The 18860-nt window shown below is 40.1% G+C and overlaps 1 protein-coding gene across 1 annotated transcript in view; it reads left to right on the forward strand.

Moving 5' to 3' along the window:
- Positions 1-18860, forward strand: part of hectd2 (HECT domain containing 2) — a 53628-nt gene that overhangs the window by 16575 nt on the left and 18193 nt on the right. The window contains exons 8-14 of the mRNA XM_026190001.2: positions 2183-2292; positions 4262-4410; positions 4502-4625; positions 6704-6800; positions 6943-7050; positions 9440-9572; positions 13787-13875. Coding sequence (XP_026045786.2) covers positions 2183-2292; positions 4262-4410; positions 4502-4625; positions 6704-6800; positions 6943-7050; positions 9440-9572; positions 13787-13875 — 810 coding nt within the window. The remainder of the gene's footprint in view (positions 1-2182; positions 2293-4261; positions 4411-4501; positions 4626-6703; positions 6801-6942; positions 7051-9439; positions 9573-13786; positions 13876-18860) is intronic.

Raw genomic sequence — 18860 nt, forward strand, 5'->3', positions numbered from 1 at the left:
GTGAGCTTTTCGGGATTATCTCACTCATTTTGTCATTTGTTATTACTTTTATTGCATCCAAACTTGTGCGCGTGCGGTCAAAGTGAAAGTGGGTCACACTTGAGGAAAAAAAGTAAAGAATAACAATCATTTAAATCCTACTTCAGTCGGCCTTTAGCCCTGCAGTTAGTTGAACGAATGAGAGATTTTTAAGGAATTGCAGTAAACCAGCCTTCTCTGGATCTTACAAATATGAACCGTATGTTGAGCATGAAGCATTTTCAATGGAAAACTCAAACATTATGTTCAACTTGAACCATTGTTTTGTTTTGTTTCAACTTGTTTTCATAGTTCTGCCCATTATTTCTTTATGTTATAATGTTGTACTCTCCAAGTTAATTAATAAGAGCTGAGAACATGAGGCCGTAATGAAGTCCACCGGGGCAGTTAACTCTTGTTTTCATTCTTCATCTAAACAAATTTGTCTAGTGGGTTGTTTAAGGGTTGTTTGGATGCTTGTGGGAGACCCAGCAGATTCCCTTTAACGCATGTTCCCGTGATCCCAAATGAAAGGTTTAAGACTGGTGAGTAAATGTTCTAAAAAGTCAAAGAAATCATACACAAAACTATCAAAATAAGGGGTACTTTCCTCAAAAAGAGTATTTTCTTAGTAATGCAAACTAATGAGATATTTATGGTCACTTTATTTTATCTAAAAATGCACTCAACAACAGAAATAAGGAGATGAGTAAGAAATAAAACAGGGAAAATATGCTTATGACAAGCATGCGGTAAAAGCCACTTGGTTATGGTTAGAACATGAATAAAGAATAAACTCCATCAGTCATATTTTCCCACTTCATGATGCTCTTAAACTTATTTTATTTTATCCTATCAAGTAATAAAAGAATAAGAAACTCATGAAAACTAATGTTCCACAAACTTGACTCAGACTCTTGCTCAACACTTCATGGCTTATCCTGCTGATCTGAACAACACCCTAAACAAGCAGCAGTCCACTGGAGAAGGTCCACCTGAGACAGAATCTGCATGTAAATGCTCATCCATAGTGTTCATAGTTAAAAAGCAGCCATCCAGTAATTGGTGTAGCTCAAGTGTGATGTTTTCCTTCTATTTCTATTCCGTGTTTTTCTTGGTTGACTGTCGTCCATGAAAACAACACTGAAAACTGTCCTCTTATGGTCTCGCCTTTGACTTCATTATGTGATAAATTTCTCTTTCTGTTAGAGTATAAAAAGGTAGAAGTAGCCTTTAACTCTAAGTTTCAGAAAGAAGGCTTATATGGGCTATGCCCATCGGCTAATGAATTGTGATTGACAGTTTGTGAACCAATGAGAATGCAGTTTAACAGTCACATCCGCCTCTGATGACAAAAATCCTCATGTTGAGGCTTCACGATGGAGCTTTGGAAACCAGCAGGTGAAGTTATTAACAAATGTACTGTTTTATTCCTTATAACTCGAAATGAGTAAATGAGCCCATGAAGTCATCAGAAAACTGTTTACTGAGATTATCCAGGACAGCTTTCACCAGACGAGCATGCTTTAATCAGTCAACTCAATTGAACCCTTTCACACATAGCGGTCACTACAGTGGACAGCTATTCAAAGGCTGTGTTCTTGCATTTGTGTCAGTGTTGATGGTATACTTGCACATAAACCACTACATAGGACGCTGATGTGTCACTCCATGCCCTGCCACACAGTCAAAACGTATGTTGTCCACCTAAGTGGACATTTAAAAAAAGACTCTTTGAAAAGTACATGTTTAAAAAAGTGAATTTCAAAAATGGTTAACATGGTTAACTACTGCAAGTAAAATGAACATGTGGTTCATTACCTTAGCATGTTCCCCGCATAAATAACAGTTATTTGTAGTATATATTGACTCACATACTATTTAATACAAGACAGTACATGCCCTCATAAATGTTTAAGCAGAGGATACCTTGAATTGTGTACGTTTCCATGGTTGCCATGTGCGTTCACATGCATCCAGGCACTAAGTTGCTGCTCTATCAATTTGTCCTGTTAAGGTCTCTGTTAGTAGCATCATGCAATACATTTGACATTTGTGTTACGATTTCCGTCTCAGTTCACATGTTGGATTCCGGCTTTTTAACTATGTGTTTCTGCTGTGTGCGTGTGTGTGTGTGTGTGTGTGTGTGTGTGTGTGTGTGTAGAACCCACAGTACTCAAGCACCAGCACCTATGTGATCTATGCTCACCTGCTCAGGCAGATCGCAGCTTTGTCTGAGGCTGACCATCACTTCCTGGTTCACTGGTTCAAAAAGTAAGTCCAAAACTCTGTGCAAGCGTCTGTATGTTCGTCTGTGTGTTCGTGTGTGTGGTAACCAGTTTGATATTGGTTCGCAGCCAGTAACAAATGGACCTCACCGCAGTTTAAATAAACAATAAAAATGTCAGGTATCATATTCTGATTGATGTCTCTTTACAGCGTCTATAAAGCTACAGAATATTTTCTTTGTCTTTACATTTGAATTACTTTGTCTTTTACTGATTTTCGTCATCCACACTGGATCTAAGGAGAGAGGATTTTGTATGTTAAAGAGATCGTGCAGCCTTCTGTGGAAAATGTGGGGTTTGAAGCTTTAAATAACTCGTGGATGTGTGGGCGGATTGGCTGTTGTCATCTTGTTTCTGCAGCAGGGTTAGCAGGTGATAAATTGTGAGATGAGAACATAAATTAGGCAACTACTCTGCTTAGTCTCACTTTCTTAATGCATATCACATACACAGTTTTGAGGTTTTATGAATCTCTGCTGTCGTTTGGTGCAAACCCTAAAATTTGACAAAACACAGCACTCGCATTCTTTTTACATCCAGCTTGGTTTTTGTCTTCAGCTTTGCTTTCCCTACTCTAATCAGCCCACACAGTGCGACCTGCATGCCAACACTTTCCCTTCTGGAAAAAAAAAAGTTCAAACGTGTATTTGTGATTAACTGTCAAGTATAATAGAATTGTTCTACTTAAAAGAGTATGCTTAACTACTTGACATCCACCAGGTCACCAATAATCTGTCCATGGCTTGAGTTTTGTTTTGGCAAAATGTTTCTGGCAAAACTTTAGAAACTGCAACATGTTACATTACAAATAAAGAGTCATACATCAGCTGTTGCATCTTTTTTCTATGTGACTGTTCCAAATAGGCATTATATTATATTTAAAAAAGGGGTCAACATAAGCCAGACCCTACCCTAATCATAGGTGGGCTGCTAGTGACTAGCCGGATGTTAAATAGTTAAAAAAAAAAAACTCATGGCGAGTTACAACATTGTGTGCTAATGTATTGTAGTTGTTGTCTGCTGTTGTGTTACTGTACACATATTATCTGCTTTAGCTTGAATATAGAAAAACATCATAGAAAAGTTTTATCAGGTCATCTTTCATTATATATTGTTTTGCTAAGAACACGTTTGGTGAATCTGTCAGTGACATACTACATGACTAAAACTGGTGCCAGGCAACATATGACTCAAATAGTCTATACGAGCAAGGGAATGGAATGGAAATCTCATTTCAGCTTTTTGTGGATGCTAACAAGGACACATTTGTTTTAATGTTTGAGAATCTGCTTGCAAAAACCCAACAAGCTGTAGTCCAAAGTTTTATTCAGAATGGCAGTAAAAAAAGTCTTAGATCCAGTCCTTATGGTGCAGGAACCCTGGACGTGAAAGCAAAGACTGGAAGCTTGTTTGGGAGTTTTAGTATAAAAGAAATTTTTCACAATGTCAACACAGTAATCAACAGTAAGAGATTAATAGTTATGGGGCTTATGAAATATTAAACTTCTCTCCAATAGAAAAAAAGCATGTTTATTAATTTATAAATTTCTTTATCTTATTTAATTACATTGTTCCTCACTGTCCAAATATAAACTTTGTCCAGCTAGAAGACTTTAAACATCACACACAGCCTGAAAGCACAAATGTAAACCAGCTTCTGTTCGTCTCCCTCTCGGCTTGAATGAGGAACATTTGAATTCATGCTGTTTGTGGTAATGATTTACTAGCAAGCTGCTTCAAATTAGAAGTTCTGTTTAGTTCTGCTCAGATCCAAAAACCAAACTTCTCCAAAGCTGCTATTAGTTGAAGTGTAAACATCTATTTTTGTGCACATGTATATTTCAGGGTGCAGTTTGACTCTGCCAAGCCACCAGTATTAACTCCATGTATCTGTGTGTGTGTGTGTGTGTGTGTGTGTGTGTGTGTGTGTGTGTGTGTGTGTGTGTGTGTGTCAGACTGTCTGCAAGGCGTTTCAGACAACTGGTAGAGCGCCTCCTGCAGTTCATCTCCACTCGCCTATTTCCAGCAGAACCAGATGAATTTCCTCCTCTGTCCAAGTGCGCCTGGTGGATTCCCTCTGCAACCAAAGTGCTCAGCCTCTTCAGTGAGTCTCTTGCAAAACTAATAACATCTCGATGTCTGCTGCAGATGATTTCTGTCACATTTGACTGTTATTCTTGTTTCCCTGTCCTCAGATGCAGCCAACAGTGTCTCCTCCCCTCCAATCATGTCCTTCACTGACTTTTACAACATTACTCTTGAACACATAGATTTTATGGAGGATTATAGGAGCTGGCAGAACTATGGCAACTCAAATAGGTCAGTTGTGTTTTTTCTGTATACATTAAACTGTATGAATTTTCCATCTGGTTCAATCCTGCTAAATCCTGATGCTTGCATCATTAGTAAATCTAAAAGTCATATCTTGCAATTAGGTTTGTTTTCTTTCAGCCAATACTGGACAAATTACCTGCCAAGAAATTTAGCTGAACATGATTTTCAATTTAATCGCAAAATTTAGTGTTCACTTGAACCGTTCTTTAGAGCACCAAAGGCGATAGGATACATTTTACTTCCAGGACTTCATTTGAGTCATTTTGCAATTTAACAATAATCAACTTTTAGATGGACATGACCTTTTTGGTTAAAATATTTACATGTATATATATATATAAACTATCATATAGAAAGGGTGTGATAGAGGGCTTGTCCTGGTGAAAATCCCGGACGAGCCCCCAAACATTTTCTTAGTCCATAAATTGACAATGTAGTGGAACTAACGGCATATAAGATGGCACCATCTTGCTGTAATTCTATGAATGTTAAATGATGTAAATATAATTATAAAACACATAAGCTTGAACCAATTTTATTATTAGATTCAGGCTTCTTAACTAATATCTTAACTAACAAACTTTTAAAACCAAATCCAAAAAGTACGACTGCTTGTATCATCCAACTCAAGTATTAAATAACAAAGAAATTGAAGGACCAAGGCTTACTGTAGTCGACACCAAAGCCAGCCATTCTGACCACGTCTGGCTTTAAATGCATGCATAGGCTGATAAGGCATAACTGAAGTAATATTAGGTACCAGAACACTTTGAATATTTCTTTCTTTGTTTGTTGTTATGGATTGAGATATGTTGTATTACCATATAGATTTGTAGGAATAATTTCTTGCTAGCATAGATGCATTTCTGTTCAAATCAAGCATCTTTACTGCAGCATAATAAACTAATGAAACTTTGACATTAAATTTACACCACTGCATGTAATGAAATAGCTGACATCTCTCATTTTGGTGGGGCGTACCTCTTCGGTGACAAACTGGCGCAAACGAGACCCTGTTGTAATTTTGTATGAACTAGGCATTTATTTTCTTTCTTGTAGATCACTGAATATGGTAGTCAGCATGTGAGTAGTTGATTTGTTGCTACGTAACAAGTTTATGGTTGATTGCAGTAGCAGGTTATGCTAGAGCTGCTCATTTCTCATGGATACACAACTTTTCCACAAAGATATGTTCCTGAAAATACCAAAAAGGTAACATACTCTACTTTAACTTGTGATTCAAATCCAGTCATAACCCTGGGTTGCTCTATATAAGAGACTAAATCAATGTCATCTGGATTCAGATTGGTTGACCAATAATACAAAACCTGAATGACTCTGATTCACTTCACTTTTGTTATTCAAATCTTCATCAGTTTAGTTTTGTATGAACTGAAAACTCTCCAGATTTCAGCAATAAATAGAAAGCATAAAATGCTGTACTACTTTGTAGTGTAGTAAAGTATAGTACAGAATAGTAGTAATGATTGGTTGATGATATAGTCAGTGATGACTGATTTTTGTCAAAAAAAAAAAAAACATTTTTAGACTTGCCTGTAAGCTCCTATTAGAATTGCCCCTCCATATTACAGTACATTACCCTGAGTAAGTGCTACTCATGACCAAGTCATCTAACATCCCTTTGAAGATTCCTGGAAGTGAAATTGAGTATCTCCTCAAAAGCTGAATAAAGTAACGCTTCCACAGCTGCAGTTTATCCAGAACTATGGAAAGACTTGCAGAAGCCGTGAAGTTCGTTTCACGCTGTGTCACGGCTCGTTAATGTCTCACAAAGAAAATGGATCTGGAGTTTACAGTTGAAATGACCGGCTCTTACAGCCTCTGGCTGGTGTGGTGGGGGATTTGTGGAGCTCATGTGGCTTGGAGGGTGTAGACTTCAGAGCCTGCTCATTAGGGTAAAGTATAGAATTTTGAAAACACTTGAAAGCTGGTCAGAAATGCAGTTACAGAAAGACATATTTATGAAACTGCTGATAGAAAAACAGACTAAGAAACTCTGCCTGAGAATTATTAACTATTCTTAATTTTTTCCTCTTTTTCAGGTTTTCTTTCTGTCAGTTTCCCTTCATCCTCTCGACGGTGGTAAAGAAAGCCATCATCCAGAAAGACTCGGAGCAACAGATGATCAGTCAGGCCAGGGTGAGTCGCACATTAACAAAGCCTGATTCCAGCCTTAAAATATTGTAATAAGGAAACACAGAGCAGGCAGATTTGCTGAAGCTGTATATGAGCAACAAATGCTTGTCTGTTGAGTTTAGGATTCTGTGTTTTTGCTTCACAGCAAAGTCTGGTCAGTAAAGTTTCTCGCAGGCAGAGAGTGGACATGAACCTTCTGTTTCTCAACATTAAAGTACGACGAGCACAGCTTCTCAGCGACTCACTGGATGAGGTTAGTACATTCACAAATTTCAGTTTTTGATGTATAATCATTTTACAAGACGTTTAAACATCTTTTAAACTTTTTAAACTGAAATATGCAAGTTAAAGCATGCAGTGTAGACTGGTGTCATCAGGGCGTTTATTAATTAGAAATAATGTGAATGTTGTCTGATCTTTAATGCATGAACAACTGCCATGATGATTATTTATTTTAAAAAAAGAAAGATAAAAAAATCTCCTGCAAATTCCCAATGATATCTTTCTGTTTTTTATCAGAAAGTTATTTTTATTCCAGTGCGAACTGGAATTTCTAAATTCAGTTTCTCTGATTTTAGTGCTTTATGCTTTATTTTTGGTGGTTTATAAAGGCTGCTTTGGTAATCTTAGTAGAAAGTTCCTTTTAGGGGCAAATTCAGGGGCAAATTGATAACATGTATGGCAGTTGCATGGAAACCTATTACTGATTACTATGTCTGATTTCTGATTTCTAAAAACAAATCTGAGAACCCGTTAACCCATCAGCTGACAAACTAAGGGCACAAATGCTAGCAGCTGTCTGAGCCGAGACTTCCTGATGTGTCTGCCAATCATAGTTTATGATCGTTAATAAATTAGAAAAAGCTAATAAAAACCTTTTGTCCTCTTTAGACAATGCCCAGTGTTTTTGAATTTGAATTTTGGTAAATGCATTCTGTTTTTTGCTGTCCATGTTTACCTGGTCAGTACCTGCTCATACATGATTGGTTATTAAAATTAAGACAAACCAGGAACATTCATGTCCCTAAAAACTCATCCTTTGTCTACTATCTTTACACATATTTATATGCAGATATCTGAAGTGACCTTGAGCCATAACACACTGTGAATTTATGTTTAGTGTGTTTTAAATGTCCTAATGCAATTTTAGTTGATACCAGAAAGCCAATCAGAAAACAATATGTTCTTTAGAAATACACAAGCACAGATTGGTGCAGGTTCAGCGTCATTTAATGAAAAATGAGATGTGTTAATGTGCCTTCTCCACTGAAGTACTGAGCAAAGATCGTGAAAAAAGAAGGAACTGAGGAGAAGCTCATGGGTGTAAACTGGGATTTTTAGGACATCTGAGAGTGTGATAACAACCAAAAACCAAAATGTTTCTTAAAATGTTGTTTTAAGCAAGGGGGAAAAATTGGAAACTTGTGATGTGGGAATACTGGGAATATCGGCCAGTGAATATATAGACCCTGCCATGAGGATCAGCAAGTATGCCTTTAATGTTTTGCAGTCATGTGTCACCCTCAACCTCCGTCAATCTGAAATGTAACCGTAAATCTGAGATAAACACTAAAATCCAAGTCTAAATTATGTGAAATGTTATTTTCTTCCTGCAGTGAGGTTCAGACCAAATGTCTTTCATTTTGGTCTTTAATTGCTGGTCTGTCCCTGTGAAGATATTCAGTCTGCAGACACTGAGGAATACATGATCACAGCATTTTCATACTTTCATTTGAAGAAACCATTTAGCAACTTAAGTAACAGTGTTTATGGGAAATTATAGCAGAGGATGTCATTTTTTTACCCAGAAAATATTTCCGCATCTACTTATTTTCTACTGCTTCTGTCTGTAGCAGCAGTCTAAGCAGACCAGTCCTCTTTCTTGGTGACCTGTGCCTAAAGCTCTTGTGGCGTTCTCAAGCCAGAAGAGAACCATAATCTCTCCATCATATCTGCACTGGAATCTTTCCCATGTTGGGTGTGACTGGAACACCTCCACAGGAGCCGTCCAGAGGCACCTGGTCAGCTGGTCTGATTTGATGTGGAGGAGCAGCAGTTTTACTCTCAGCACCTCCTGAACCACTGAGCTCCTCACCTAGTCTGGGAAGCAGAGCTGAAAGTGCCTCTGCGGGCTCTTGCTTGCAGTTTTCATAATTCCTTTCATAACTTCTTCCCTCATCATGACCATAGATGTGGGTAGGAGTGTAGATGGACCAGTAAATCAGCTGCTTTTGTCATATCTCTCTTTACCAGAACAAATAGCATCCACATCCCAGCAGACACCGCAACCACTGGTCTGTCAATTTTGCATTTGCTGACTTACTGTTAGCAATGCACAACTTTCCCTGTTGCTCTACAGGAGCCAAATAACCCATAATAATGGGCCTGATACCCCAGATTTCTTAAGCATCTCAAACAGGGCACCATAAGAGCAATCACACACCAGTTCCACAAAGCACATGCAGAACAGCTGGACACAATATTGCCAAGGCGTGTCACCCAGGATAACCCCACATCAGACGCTTCAGGCGCTGCAACTCTTACCCATCCAAGGGGTACAAAGGTTTCTGCAGCAAGTGTTTCTGCAATGCAAACTGAAACGAAATGTGTGTGTGTTTGTTTCATCTCTTTGTCGCCGATAGCTGACGAGGAAGCGATGCGATCTAAAGAAGAAGCTGCGGGTGACTTTTGTCGGGGAGGCGGGGCTGGACATGGGCGGCCTGACGAAAGAGTGGTTCCTGCTACTCGTCCGACAAATCTTTCACACAGACTACGGTGAGTCAGGGTTTCAGATTGGAGGTCATTCACACTGAAATATGAGCTGCTGGGCTGTGAGTGTCCACAATCCAGCCTTCATCATAAAAATGGAAAAAAAGCTTTTCTTTGAATAGGTCTCGAGGGAGCAGCTGAGAATAACAGATAAGGTTGAAAATCTGGAAGGTAAATCCCGTTTGATACAAAGTCAGTGGAAAGTGAAGCTGTATTTTATTATTGAAGTCAAGCGGAAAAAAATCGTATTTTTATTGGATAAAACGGAAAGTACATTTTTATTAGACGGAGGCCTCGGTGGACGTGCTTTGTGAGTTTTCGGGTCAGTGAAACTGCAGCGGGAATAAGTGTCAGATGGCTGAGAAAAGTGGCCCGTGTTGGTTTTGGCAACTGTATAATTAGCTGTCATTTCAGTCTGGAAGAGTTCTTATTATGATGGTCTTCTTCTCTTGTTTCTCTTTTCCTTTTTGTCTGTTCTGGCTGCCTGACTGTAATTATCTCTGTTTGCCATTGTTGTCACTGTGCCTATCTCTTTCTCAGTGTTGCTCTCTCAGTCTTTTAAACTCCTTTAGCTCTGTTTACACGATTTATTCCAAATCTAAAGCCAGACACGGCTAAGTCACTCCTCCTCGTTACAGTTGCGTTAGGCTCTACAACGACCGGTAAAACTATCACATGTAAAGTTGCTCGTGTTTGATGTGACGTTTGCTCGATGTGACAGCTTTAGAATAAAGACACCATTATTATTTAGATGGTTCAGTGTAAGCCTTGCTTTTTATGCGTGTCCCAAGTTTTGACTGGCTCTGTGTTCAGCCTCTCAGCTAGAACTTGTTTTTTTCCCAGTAGCTATTGGCAACTTTTCCCCAGTAGCAAGAATGCTGGACAATGGAACAGCTGGAGAAACTGTGGAAACTTTACTTTTCTTTCAGTAAAAGAAAGAACTCGCCACAAAAAAGGCAATAAAACGGAAAATACAGTCAAATGAGAAGGAAAGGCCTCAGGCAGGCGTTGACTGGACGGAGAGAGATCCTGGACATAAGAGGGTTTACTCCGTTATTATTTCTAATGATAGGAATATGAGTATTTTTCCAATACTCTTCTTTTAAAAACCCAAGAACCTCCCATCATATTGAAACCAGTAGCTCTGTAATGCAAAGAAGTGCTTGACTGATGTTGCAGGTATCACTTTCACCTTATAGTTTAACACTGATTCTGGAGAAAGATGAGTACTTCTAAGGCCTATAATGCCTGTTAAAGCTGGCCGAAGTAGTCCAGTTTGTAAAATTGCAGCAGAGGGGAGACTGGTGTGACTGTCTGCTGTGCTTAAAACAATCCCTGCACTTCCTTTTCCGACACTGATTACTGTATTTGTGTAATAGCTTATAGTCGTTAACTGTCAGCGTAGACTTCTTCACACTTAATATCTTTAGTGTCTTACTTGGTCAAGCCAGCGTCAGCAACCGCAACAAACAACCTCCTCAAGGCCAAGGCCGCCTCTTCCCCATCGTTCCACATGTTTAGCTTCTACCTTCACATTCTTCTAAATTGGTCATTCATTGCTCATCCTTTTATACTTATAAAAAGGCCATTAATCTCTGGCTCTCGTCTACAGCATGTCATTTATCCCGTCTTCCTTTTTCTCTCCCCAACCAGTCGCAGCAGATGGCCCCGCCCCTCCCTGAGCCACCAAAGTGCTTGCTCATAGGGGGTCATATTTTCAGATTGTTGGGTTATTTCTCTGTATGTATTATTGTAGGGTCTATCTTACAATATAAAGTGCCTTGAGGTGACTGTTGTTGTGATTTGGCGCTGTGTAAATAAAATTGAATTGAATTGAATAGAGTTTATTTCTCAGTGGTATTGACGGGTTTTGACCTGCTGTTGTGTTTTGGCCCCAGATACATAAAACTGAATTGAGTTGAACTTGCTGGCTGCTCCGCCTTTCCTTTATAAGTGTCTGTGTTTGACAGTCACCAACAGCTGAAGGAACCTGTAGTTCCTTGGCAAGTTTTCACACATTAACTAAGATTACGTGGACCTTTGGTGGAAACGCAGCGAAAGACTCTCACTTCCATGCCCGCTGGTAATGTGGATAAATAAATCTTAAGTAAAGGGCTCAAATATTTCCCTTTGGAAAGGATTCAACAGTTTCCTAAAACAGCTGGAAAGTCTAGTTTTAAGCAAACATGAAACAAAGTTGAGGAAACGGCACATTTTTGGGGACTATTTTCAGTGGTGGATTACTACACGTGTGTGTGGGATTCACTCAGGACAAACTGCAGTGTCTGTTCGTGGTAATTAAAGTGCATGTCGCACAGCATAGTGCAGCCATGTGTTATTAATAGTTCTTGGAGAACAGCAGCGCACAGATGCATGGGTTATATCAGCCTTTAAATACATACACAGTGCTTCGTAGCGCCATACTTTCATTGTTGGTTTTGCTCTTTTGGGGAGACAGTAAAAAATCCTTTAATGTGAAGTCTCGATTGAACGCACTTATCACAAACAGTTATTTTATTCACCGCTTTCCAGCTGCGCTGTGCTGAGTTGCACATTTCACAAATGGTGGCGAGTTGGTGGTTAACAAAAATCATTTAGATCTCAGTCCAAACTGAATTTCTGTGAATTGTGAGGAAAACATTTCTCAAGCCTTTCTTCCTCCATTTTTCAATTCAACAAGTGTGTTTCCATCACTGCCGCTCCAACATTTCCCCTAACTGCAAAATGATTCTCACATCACGTCTGGGCAAAAAAACCCTTTTTACAATATTGATATAGCATTTTCTCCAAGTTTCGGCCGCGTCCGTTCAGCCTTTGTAGTTCAGTATGTTGGAATTTGCATAAAATATACTCGAGTGGAACCAAGCGAGCGTCTGCCTGTGCATCTGCGTTTTCTGCTCTCTGCGTCTCCGCTCTGGTCAAGTTGTTCTTTCCATCGTCGTTCCATCTTTCCGCGGTCGTCTGTGTTTGTCGGTGCCAGGGGGATGTCGGCCCAAAGCAACACACTCAATGAAAGCTGTGTTCCCCTCATTAGCAGCACAGGGAAATCCCCACCTCTGCACACACACACACACACACACACACCCAGCTGCACACAGACAGGTGTATGCGCACACACACACACACACACACACACAGGCTCTTTTATACATGAGGTCTTTTCCATTTTGTGTGTTCAGAGATGTGAGTGGTCCAGATGTGAGTCTCCACTCTGAACAGACTGCTGCTGTTTCTTTCAGTCACAGCTGGAAGAGTTTCAGCAGCGCTCAAGTCTCAACAACTTGTGTGTTACTTTTTTTTAAAATGATTTATTTATTTTAATTAAATATTTAATATGCTTAGGACGTCAGCAAGGTGCTGCAGTTGCAGAGAAACTCTAATCAGAAAAGAGGTGATGTGACTGACATCCAGCAGATCAGCAGTGAAACAGCAAAGCTTTTCAGGTGGAGGCTAAAGAAGCGTGTGCTATGTACACACCTACACATTACACCTGCAGCAGTGATGTAATCACATCATTGATGCCATTGGACTGTCCTGGTTGACACACCTCTACAACATTGATGGAAGTTGGGGACAGTGTCCTTTGCTTGCTGAACTGCAGAGGCGGTCACCCTTTGAGAACCACAATTCCCTTGGAGGTGGTGCACACCCTCTGATCCCCCTTCTCACAAATTCCAAATGTGCATTTAAAATTCCACATGAGGGGAAGATGCGAACCAACCTCTAACTCTGATATAGCTCAGTGATCTCAGTGATGAACCAGGCACTCTTTCAGCCTCGCATTTCAACTTGCAGGGCAGTCCAGTCGACACTTTCCCAAACCGCGCTGTTTGGTTTCTATCTCCGCTTGTGTTCAGAGTAACAGCAGTGCTTTTGATTTCAGTGCAGTTTTACTGCTACTTTCCAATTCGACTCAACCTAAATCCCTTTTCCCCCAAGTTTGGACAGTTGATTAAAAGTCCTGAGTTGAAAACTTTAGGTGGACACTTTTTAATTTAACAGGGACTCACTGATTCCGGGAAAAGTCCAACTACATGTACCAGGTGTCTTTTTTCTTCTGTCTTTTCTTCTTCAGACCCTCTGTTTGTCGTAAAAATGACCTTTCCTCTTTATTTTTTTTTGCCTTCATCACTTCCTGTATCCTTTTTTCTACCAATCAAATGTATCGAATTAAATAAAAGAGATGTGTTCAATCTAAATGTAGTACTTTCTTTTTTTAGGGATGTTTACCTACATGAAGGACTCACGCTGCCATTGGTTCAGCAGTTGGAAGTGTGACAACTACTCTGAGTTCCAGTTGGTCGGGACTGTATCCTTTATGAAGAACAACAACAAACATCAGGGTATGTGCAAGCTTTAAATGTTGTTTAAGCGCTTTATAAATGAGCTCTTTGGAGGTCCTAATGAGCCTAACGAGGTTGCCTACGTTATCCGGTTCAAGTTAAGAGAAGGACAATAATATATATATATATATTTTTTTTTAATGAACCTGCATCGGAGCAGTTTGTTTAGCACCTCCCACGTTAGCGTTTTAATGCGTTTTCATTGTTTTTGTAGCTGCAGAGCAGTTTCACAGCATCTGCTTTTCTGCTCTAGACAAAACTGCTGAGTTTCTGGGAGGGTCGGACTATAAATGCGTGTAATGTGCAGACGGGCACAAATAACCACACACAGGAGCTTTCCTCGTGCACTCCCCTCTGACGTAGCAAACACTCCTCTGTTTTAAACCGCAAAGGAGAAAAAGATACTATAATGTGTGTGTTTAGGCCGTGGGTCTGCACATGTAACAAATACGCCTCGCTCTGTGGAGGCTTTTTCAGCGCAGCACATAAAATTGAATCGACGTGGTCAGAATCATTTTTCCAAAACAAGACCTCAGCGAAGAGCTTCATAACAAATACAAATAGAATCACAGCAGGTTTGTGTGTTTTTAAATAATAAATGATATTAAAAAAGTATGTTTTTATCACAGACTGTAAACCAAAAATGGACACAGCCTAATATAGAATTGCCTTAAACCTGCTTTTCATTGGGCAGCAGAGGGCAGCGTCTTACATTGCAAAAGGAGGTCTGATTGTTTGCATGTTTATGAGAAAATGATTGTAGTGCTCCTCTCAGTAGGTTTGAGTCATATTTGTTGTTAGTGTGAGTACATGAGTTACATGATCAGCCCAGTTATAATAATGGCCAGCAGGGGGCGCTTCCTTTGCCTTCCAGTTGTAAATCTGTGACCTCAGTAAACAATTCCTTCATGAGTTTTTGGTTCAGCTGCTAGTTTGAAGTCTTATTGATACAACTTTGTAACCGGCAATAAAGCATGATATGCTTTATTGAAACTGTGACATCATTACTTCTGTCTTTTATATACAGTCTGTGTCATTAAGTCAATGCAAACGTTCAGTCAGCAGTGAAGCTCATCACTTATCCTTCTGCTTCAGCCTGAAACGCACCAAAGATCAGCTGTTTTGCTCCTGCTGTTTCAGGGTTCTCAAAGTGTGGCTCACGGGCTATAGGCGGCCTTTGGTAGCTGTTATGTAAGTGCAACAAGTACAGACGCACTACAAGCTTTTCATTCATCCACAGTTAACATCATACAGGTCAATCTGGAACAAGATTAAGTTAACATTTGTCTTCAGTTTCAGGTCAGGAAATTTAACAGCAAGCTGTTAAAACAACATAACGTGAACCAGCACAAAAATGACAATTCTGAACATAAAGCACGATCCTCTGAGCAGATGCATTACAAACACTAATGATAGGTTTTATGTTTCCTGCATTATCACATGTTGGCTCCTTTAACTGGCACCCAGTCCTCAAAGATTCTGGTCCAGTTTCTCTTCCCTTTTGTCTGCTCTGCAGAGTTTTGTAATAGAGTTACTACAAAATGTACTTCTTTGTCTTCTACAAATTCTGTTCATGCATCAACTCAACCACTCGCTGAGTTTTCAGGCACATAATTGCCGTCTGAGTTTAACTCGCGAGCATCATAGTTTCCATTCACTGCGTGTTAGTGTGTAAGTACGCAGAAGTCACAGGAAGGTGGATGTGGTGGATGGTGGGAGCAGAGGCCAGGGACTGCAAGTCCCCTCTGTGGTTACGTTTTAACAACAGAAGCACTTTAGTTAAGGTCAGGGAAGGATTGCAGTCTGGGTTAAATACAGTAAATACAACACACCATTTATTCCTATTAAACTCAACTACAATGAATAAATAAATAATGTGAATACAGTATTATATACAGTAAATCCATCTGGATGCTGTTTTACAAGACTGGGTGTTAGTGTGTTAATGTGAACTTTAAAAATTAAATACATTTTTTACTGCATTGTATCCGACAGCTTTCTGACTACAGGCAGCTGCACCTTCCCACCTTCTTTCAGGCTGTTGGAGCTAACTGCACCGTGTGTAGCTTGAAAGTTGCCACGTGCAGGAAAAGGAAATGATAGTCAGGTGGTCAGAAATGTAAAATGCCTGTTCTCCAGTCGGAGGGCTGAGATTAGCTTCAATTTTTCACTCAATTTAAAATATTTTCAGTTCATGTGGACATTCCTTCATTTTGACTCGGCCCCACCTAAAACGGACCTGCATATTTTTGCATTGTTTCACTCACTTTTTACACATTCATGCACAGCACAGCCTCCCTGTGTTATTATTATCATTCTTCTCTCCTCAATGAAAGTTTATGTGCGCGTGTGTGTGTGTGTGTGTGTGTGTGTGTGTGTGTGTGTGTGTGTGTGTGTGTGTGTGTGTTCATAGAGTTCATGTGTGTGTAATATGTGGCCAGAAAGTGATTCAGCACTTCGGGCTCAGTTACTAGCCAGCTGGGAACTGTCAAAAGGTTACATAACCTAATAGCTGCCGTTCCTCGCCAGGTTAGTGAGTGAGTGTGTGTGTGTGTGTGTGTGTGTGTGTGTGTGTGTGTGTGTGTGTGTGTGTGTGTGTGTGTGTGTGTGTGTGTGAACATAAATCTGTTTATTGAGTCGCACACTGGGGATCCAGCGTTCAACTTTAAGTTCCCATAAACGTAAATTTTTGGGATGAGGCAGTTTTCGGTTACAGCGGCGGTTAAGGTCGGAGTACGTCTTCAGTAAACGAGTCCTCTGTAATGAGGGAAACATAAATGTGCAGTTGTCGAATCAGTGAGTGAGCAAAAGAAGAAAGAAGTGGAAATCTGTGTACTTACACGTGTGTGTTTGCTGCTGGGTGTTTTTTGCATGTTCCACATGTGTGTCTGTGCTGGGAGCTAATTTATCTGTCTCCCTGGTTCTTGTGTTGTCGCCATGGCAGCACTGTATCATTGTGGATATGTGGCAGAGGGCAGGGAGAGAGTGTGTAACAGAGACTAAACAGAGGGAGATAAGTGAAAAGGAAAGTGGTGCAGTGGGGGGATGTCAAATGAAATGACAGAATATAAACAGATGTAAACAAAGTGGAATAAACATTGATGAGAAAGAGAGATGAACACGTGGAAAGATGAAACCCAATTTATCTGCCAGAACACGGGGCTGAAATAAAGTCCAGCTGCAATGTTTCCAGCGCTCTGTGTGTAAAATCATCAGCTGTTGAGTTACATGTGCTTTTATACACACTATACATACTTGTTTTGTTTAAAAATCTTTTTGTGTGTATATTAACAATCACAAAGACTAATGGAACTGCTGTTTTACTTCACATCCCTAATTCATCAGTGCTCAGATCATTATTTCACTTATGTTGTGTTTAGTCTTTGTTTCTGGCCACACAGACAGTGAAAACCACGTTGCAGAGGTGGTCAGAGTAACGACCGTCAGCCACTTACTTAGCCCCCACATTTATGAGGCACAGTGTGTCACAAACAGAGAGGGGGAGAGCGATGATGAAAATAAAAATAAGAGCTGAAAATTAAATTTTTCACCTTGTCGCATGGTGCAGACCAACGGGCACATCCTTACAGTCTTTGCGGGTTCCTGAGAGCCTGGAACGGGGATCCCCCGAGGACAGCTTCCTGATTATTTAAGCCTGAATTTGGTGAAAAAAGATCCATATGTGGTAACTAATCATATTATTTTTAATGACCAAAAAAGAGAATAATTAATAACTGGAGGAAAATCATATCTAGCTTAAAACTATTAGAATGTCATTATTCTACCTTTGGTACCATGTTGTAATAATTACAATAATTGCTCTAAAAATCATAAACGTCTGCAAGAAGAAATTATGTAAAACTAACACAAAAAACATTTTCAGTTTCATTTGGACTGGAGATCAGCTGCATCCCAGTGAAAGCGTTCAAATCTGTATTTTTTATGATGATTGTTTGTTTGTTTCTCTGTTTTCTTTGTTTTTTTGGGTTTGGACTTCATAACCAGGAGGATTTGTGATCGAGCAGTCATGTGCATATGTGGTTTGCATGGATAAGGATAACATCAGAGCAGAGATGTAGGCGAACGGGAGAGGCCAAACCGAATCGTTAGTGTGAACGAGTTAAAACGGCATTTTCTAACCCTGGCTTTGGCGTGCAAAACATCTTTTGTTCAGCCCTAATATTGCTGCCATCATCACACCCTGTAAACCTTTCTAAAGAGATTGTTTGCAGACTGAGAGTCTTTGTGTAAGGAGGCCAGCATGCGAAGGGGGCGGCTCCACGAGGCGGCCTCTGTGTCAGCTGGTGTGTGCTAATTTAATTGAAGCTCTAAAGTTTTGTGTTAGTCGTCACGTACTCTGATCTGTGTTTTGTAATGAAGTTACCACAGAGCAGCAGCGATGCTGCGCGGTGCTCCGAGTATTCCTCGTCAAGGTTGTGACGAGCTGTGACATAAAACCTGTTCGTTTATCCAGCACTTCCTGTGTGAAAAACTTATCAGTAGCAGAATTAATTTGCAGATTTTACATGTGACTTTGTGCCTCGTTAGGTTGCGGCGGCGATGAGAAAACTCTGACTTTAAGGACCAGAAAAGCAAAAAGAAGGAAGGAGAGAGAGAGAGAGGGATGGAGAGGGGTTGTGAAACGGAGTGGGCACGTAAGGAGTAAGGAGAGGTGGATAAAGAGATAAAAGACAGAGGGAGACAGCTTTGTTCATGCCTGTCCCATAAAGTGTAGATTTATGAACCAGGGCTGCTAAATGCTTTAAGGTGCCGTGCGTGTGTGTGTGTGTGTGTGTGTGTGTGTGTGTGTGTGTGTGTGTGTGCGTGTGTGTGTGTGTGTGTGACTTCTTAATGGCCTCCTAAATGGTTGCGCTAATGGTCCAGTTTATGTTTGTTTTCATGTTGGGGCCTCTGTGTGTGTGTGTTTCTGTGTGTGTGTGTGTGTGTGTGT

The sequence above is a fragment of the Astatotilapia calliptera genome, chromosome 13, assembly GCF_964374335.1.
Source record: "Astatotilapia calliptera chromosome 13, fAstCal68.1, whole genome shotgun sequence".
In the NCBI taxonomy this organism is placed as follows: domain Eukaryota; kingdom Metazoa; phylum Chordata; class Actinopteri; order Cichliformes; family Cichlidae; genus Astatotilapia; species Astatotilapia calliptera.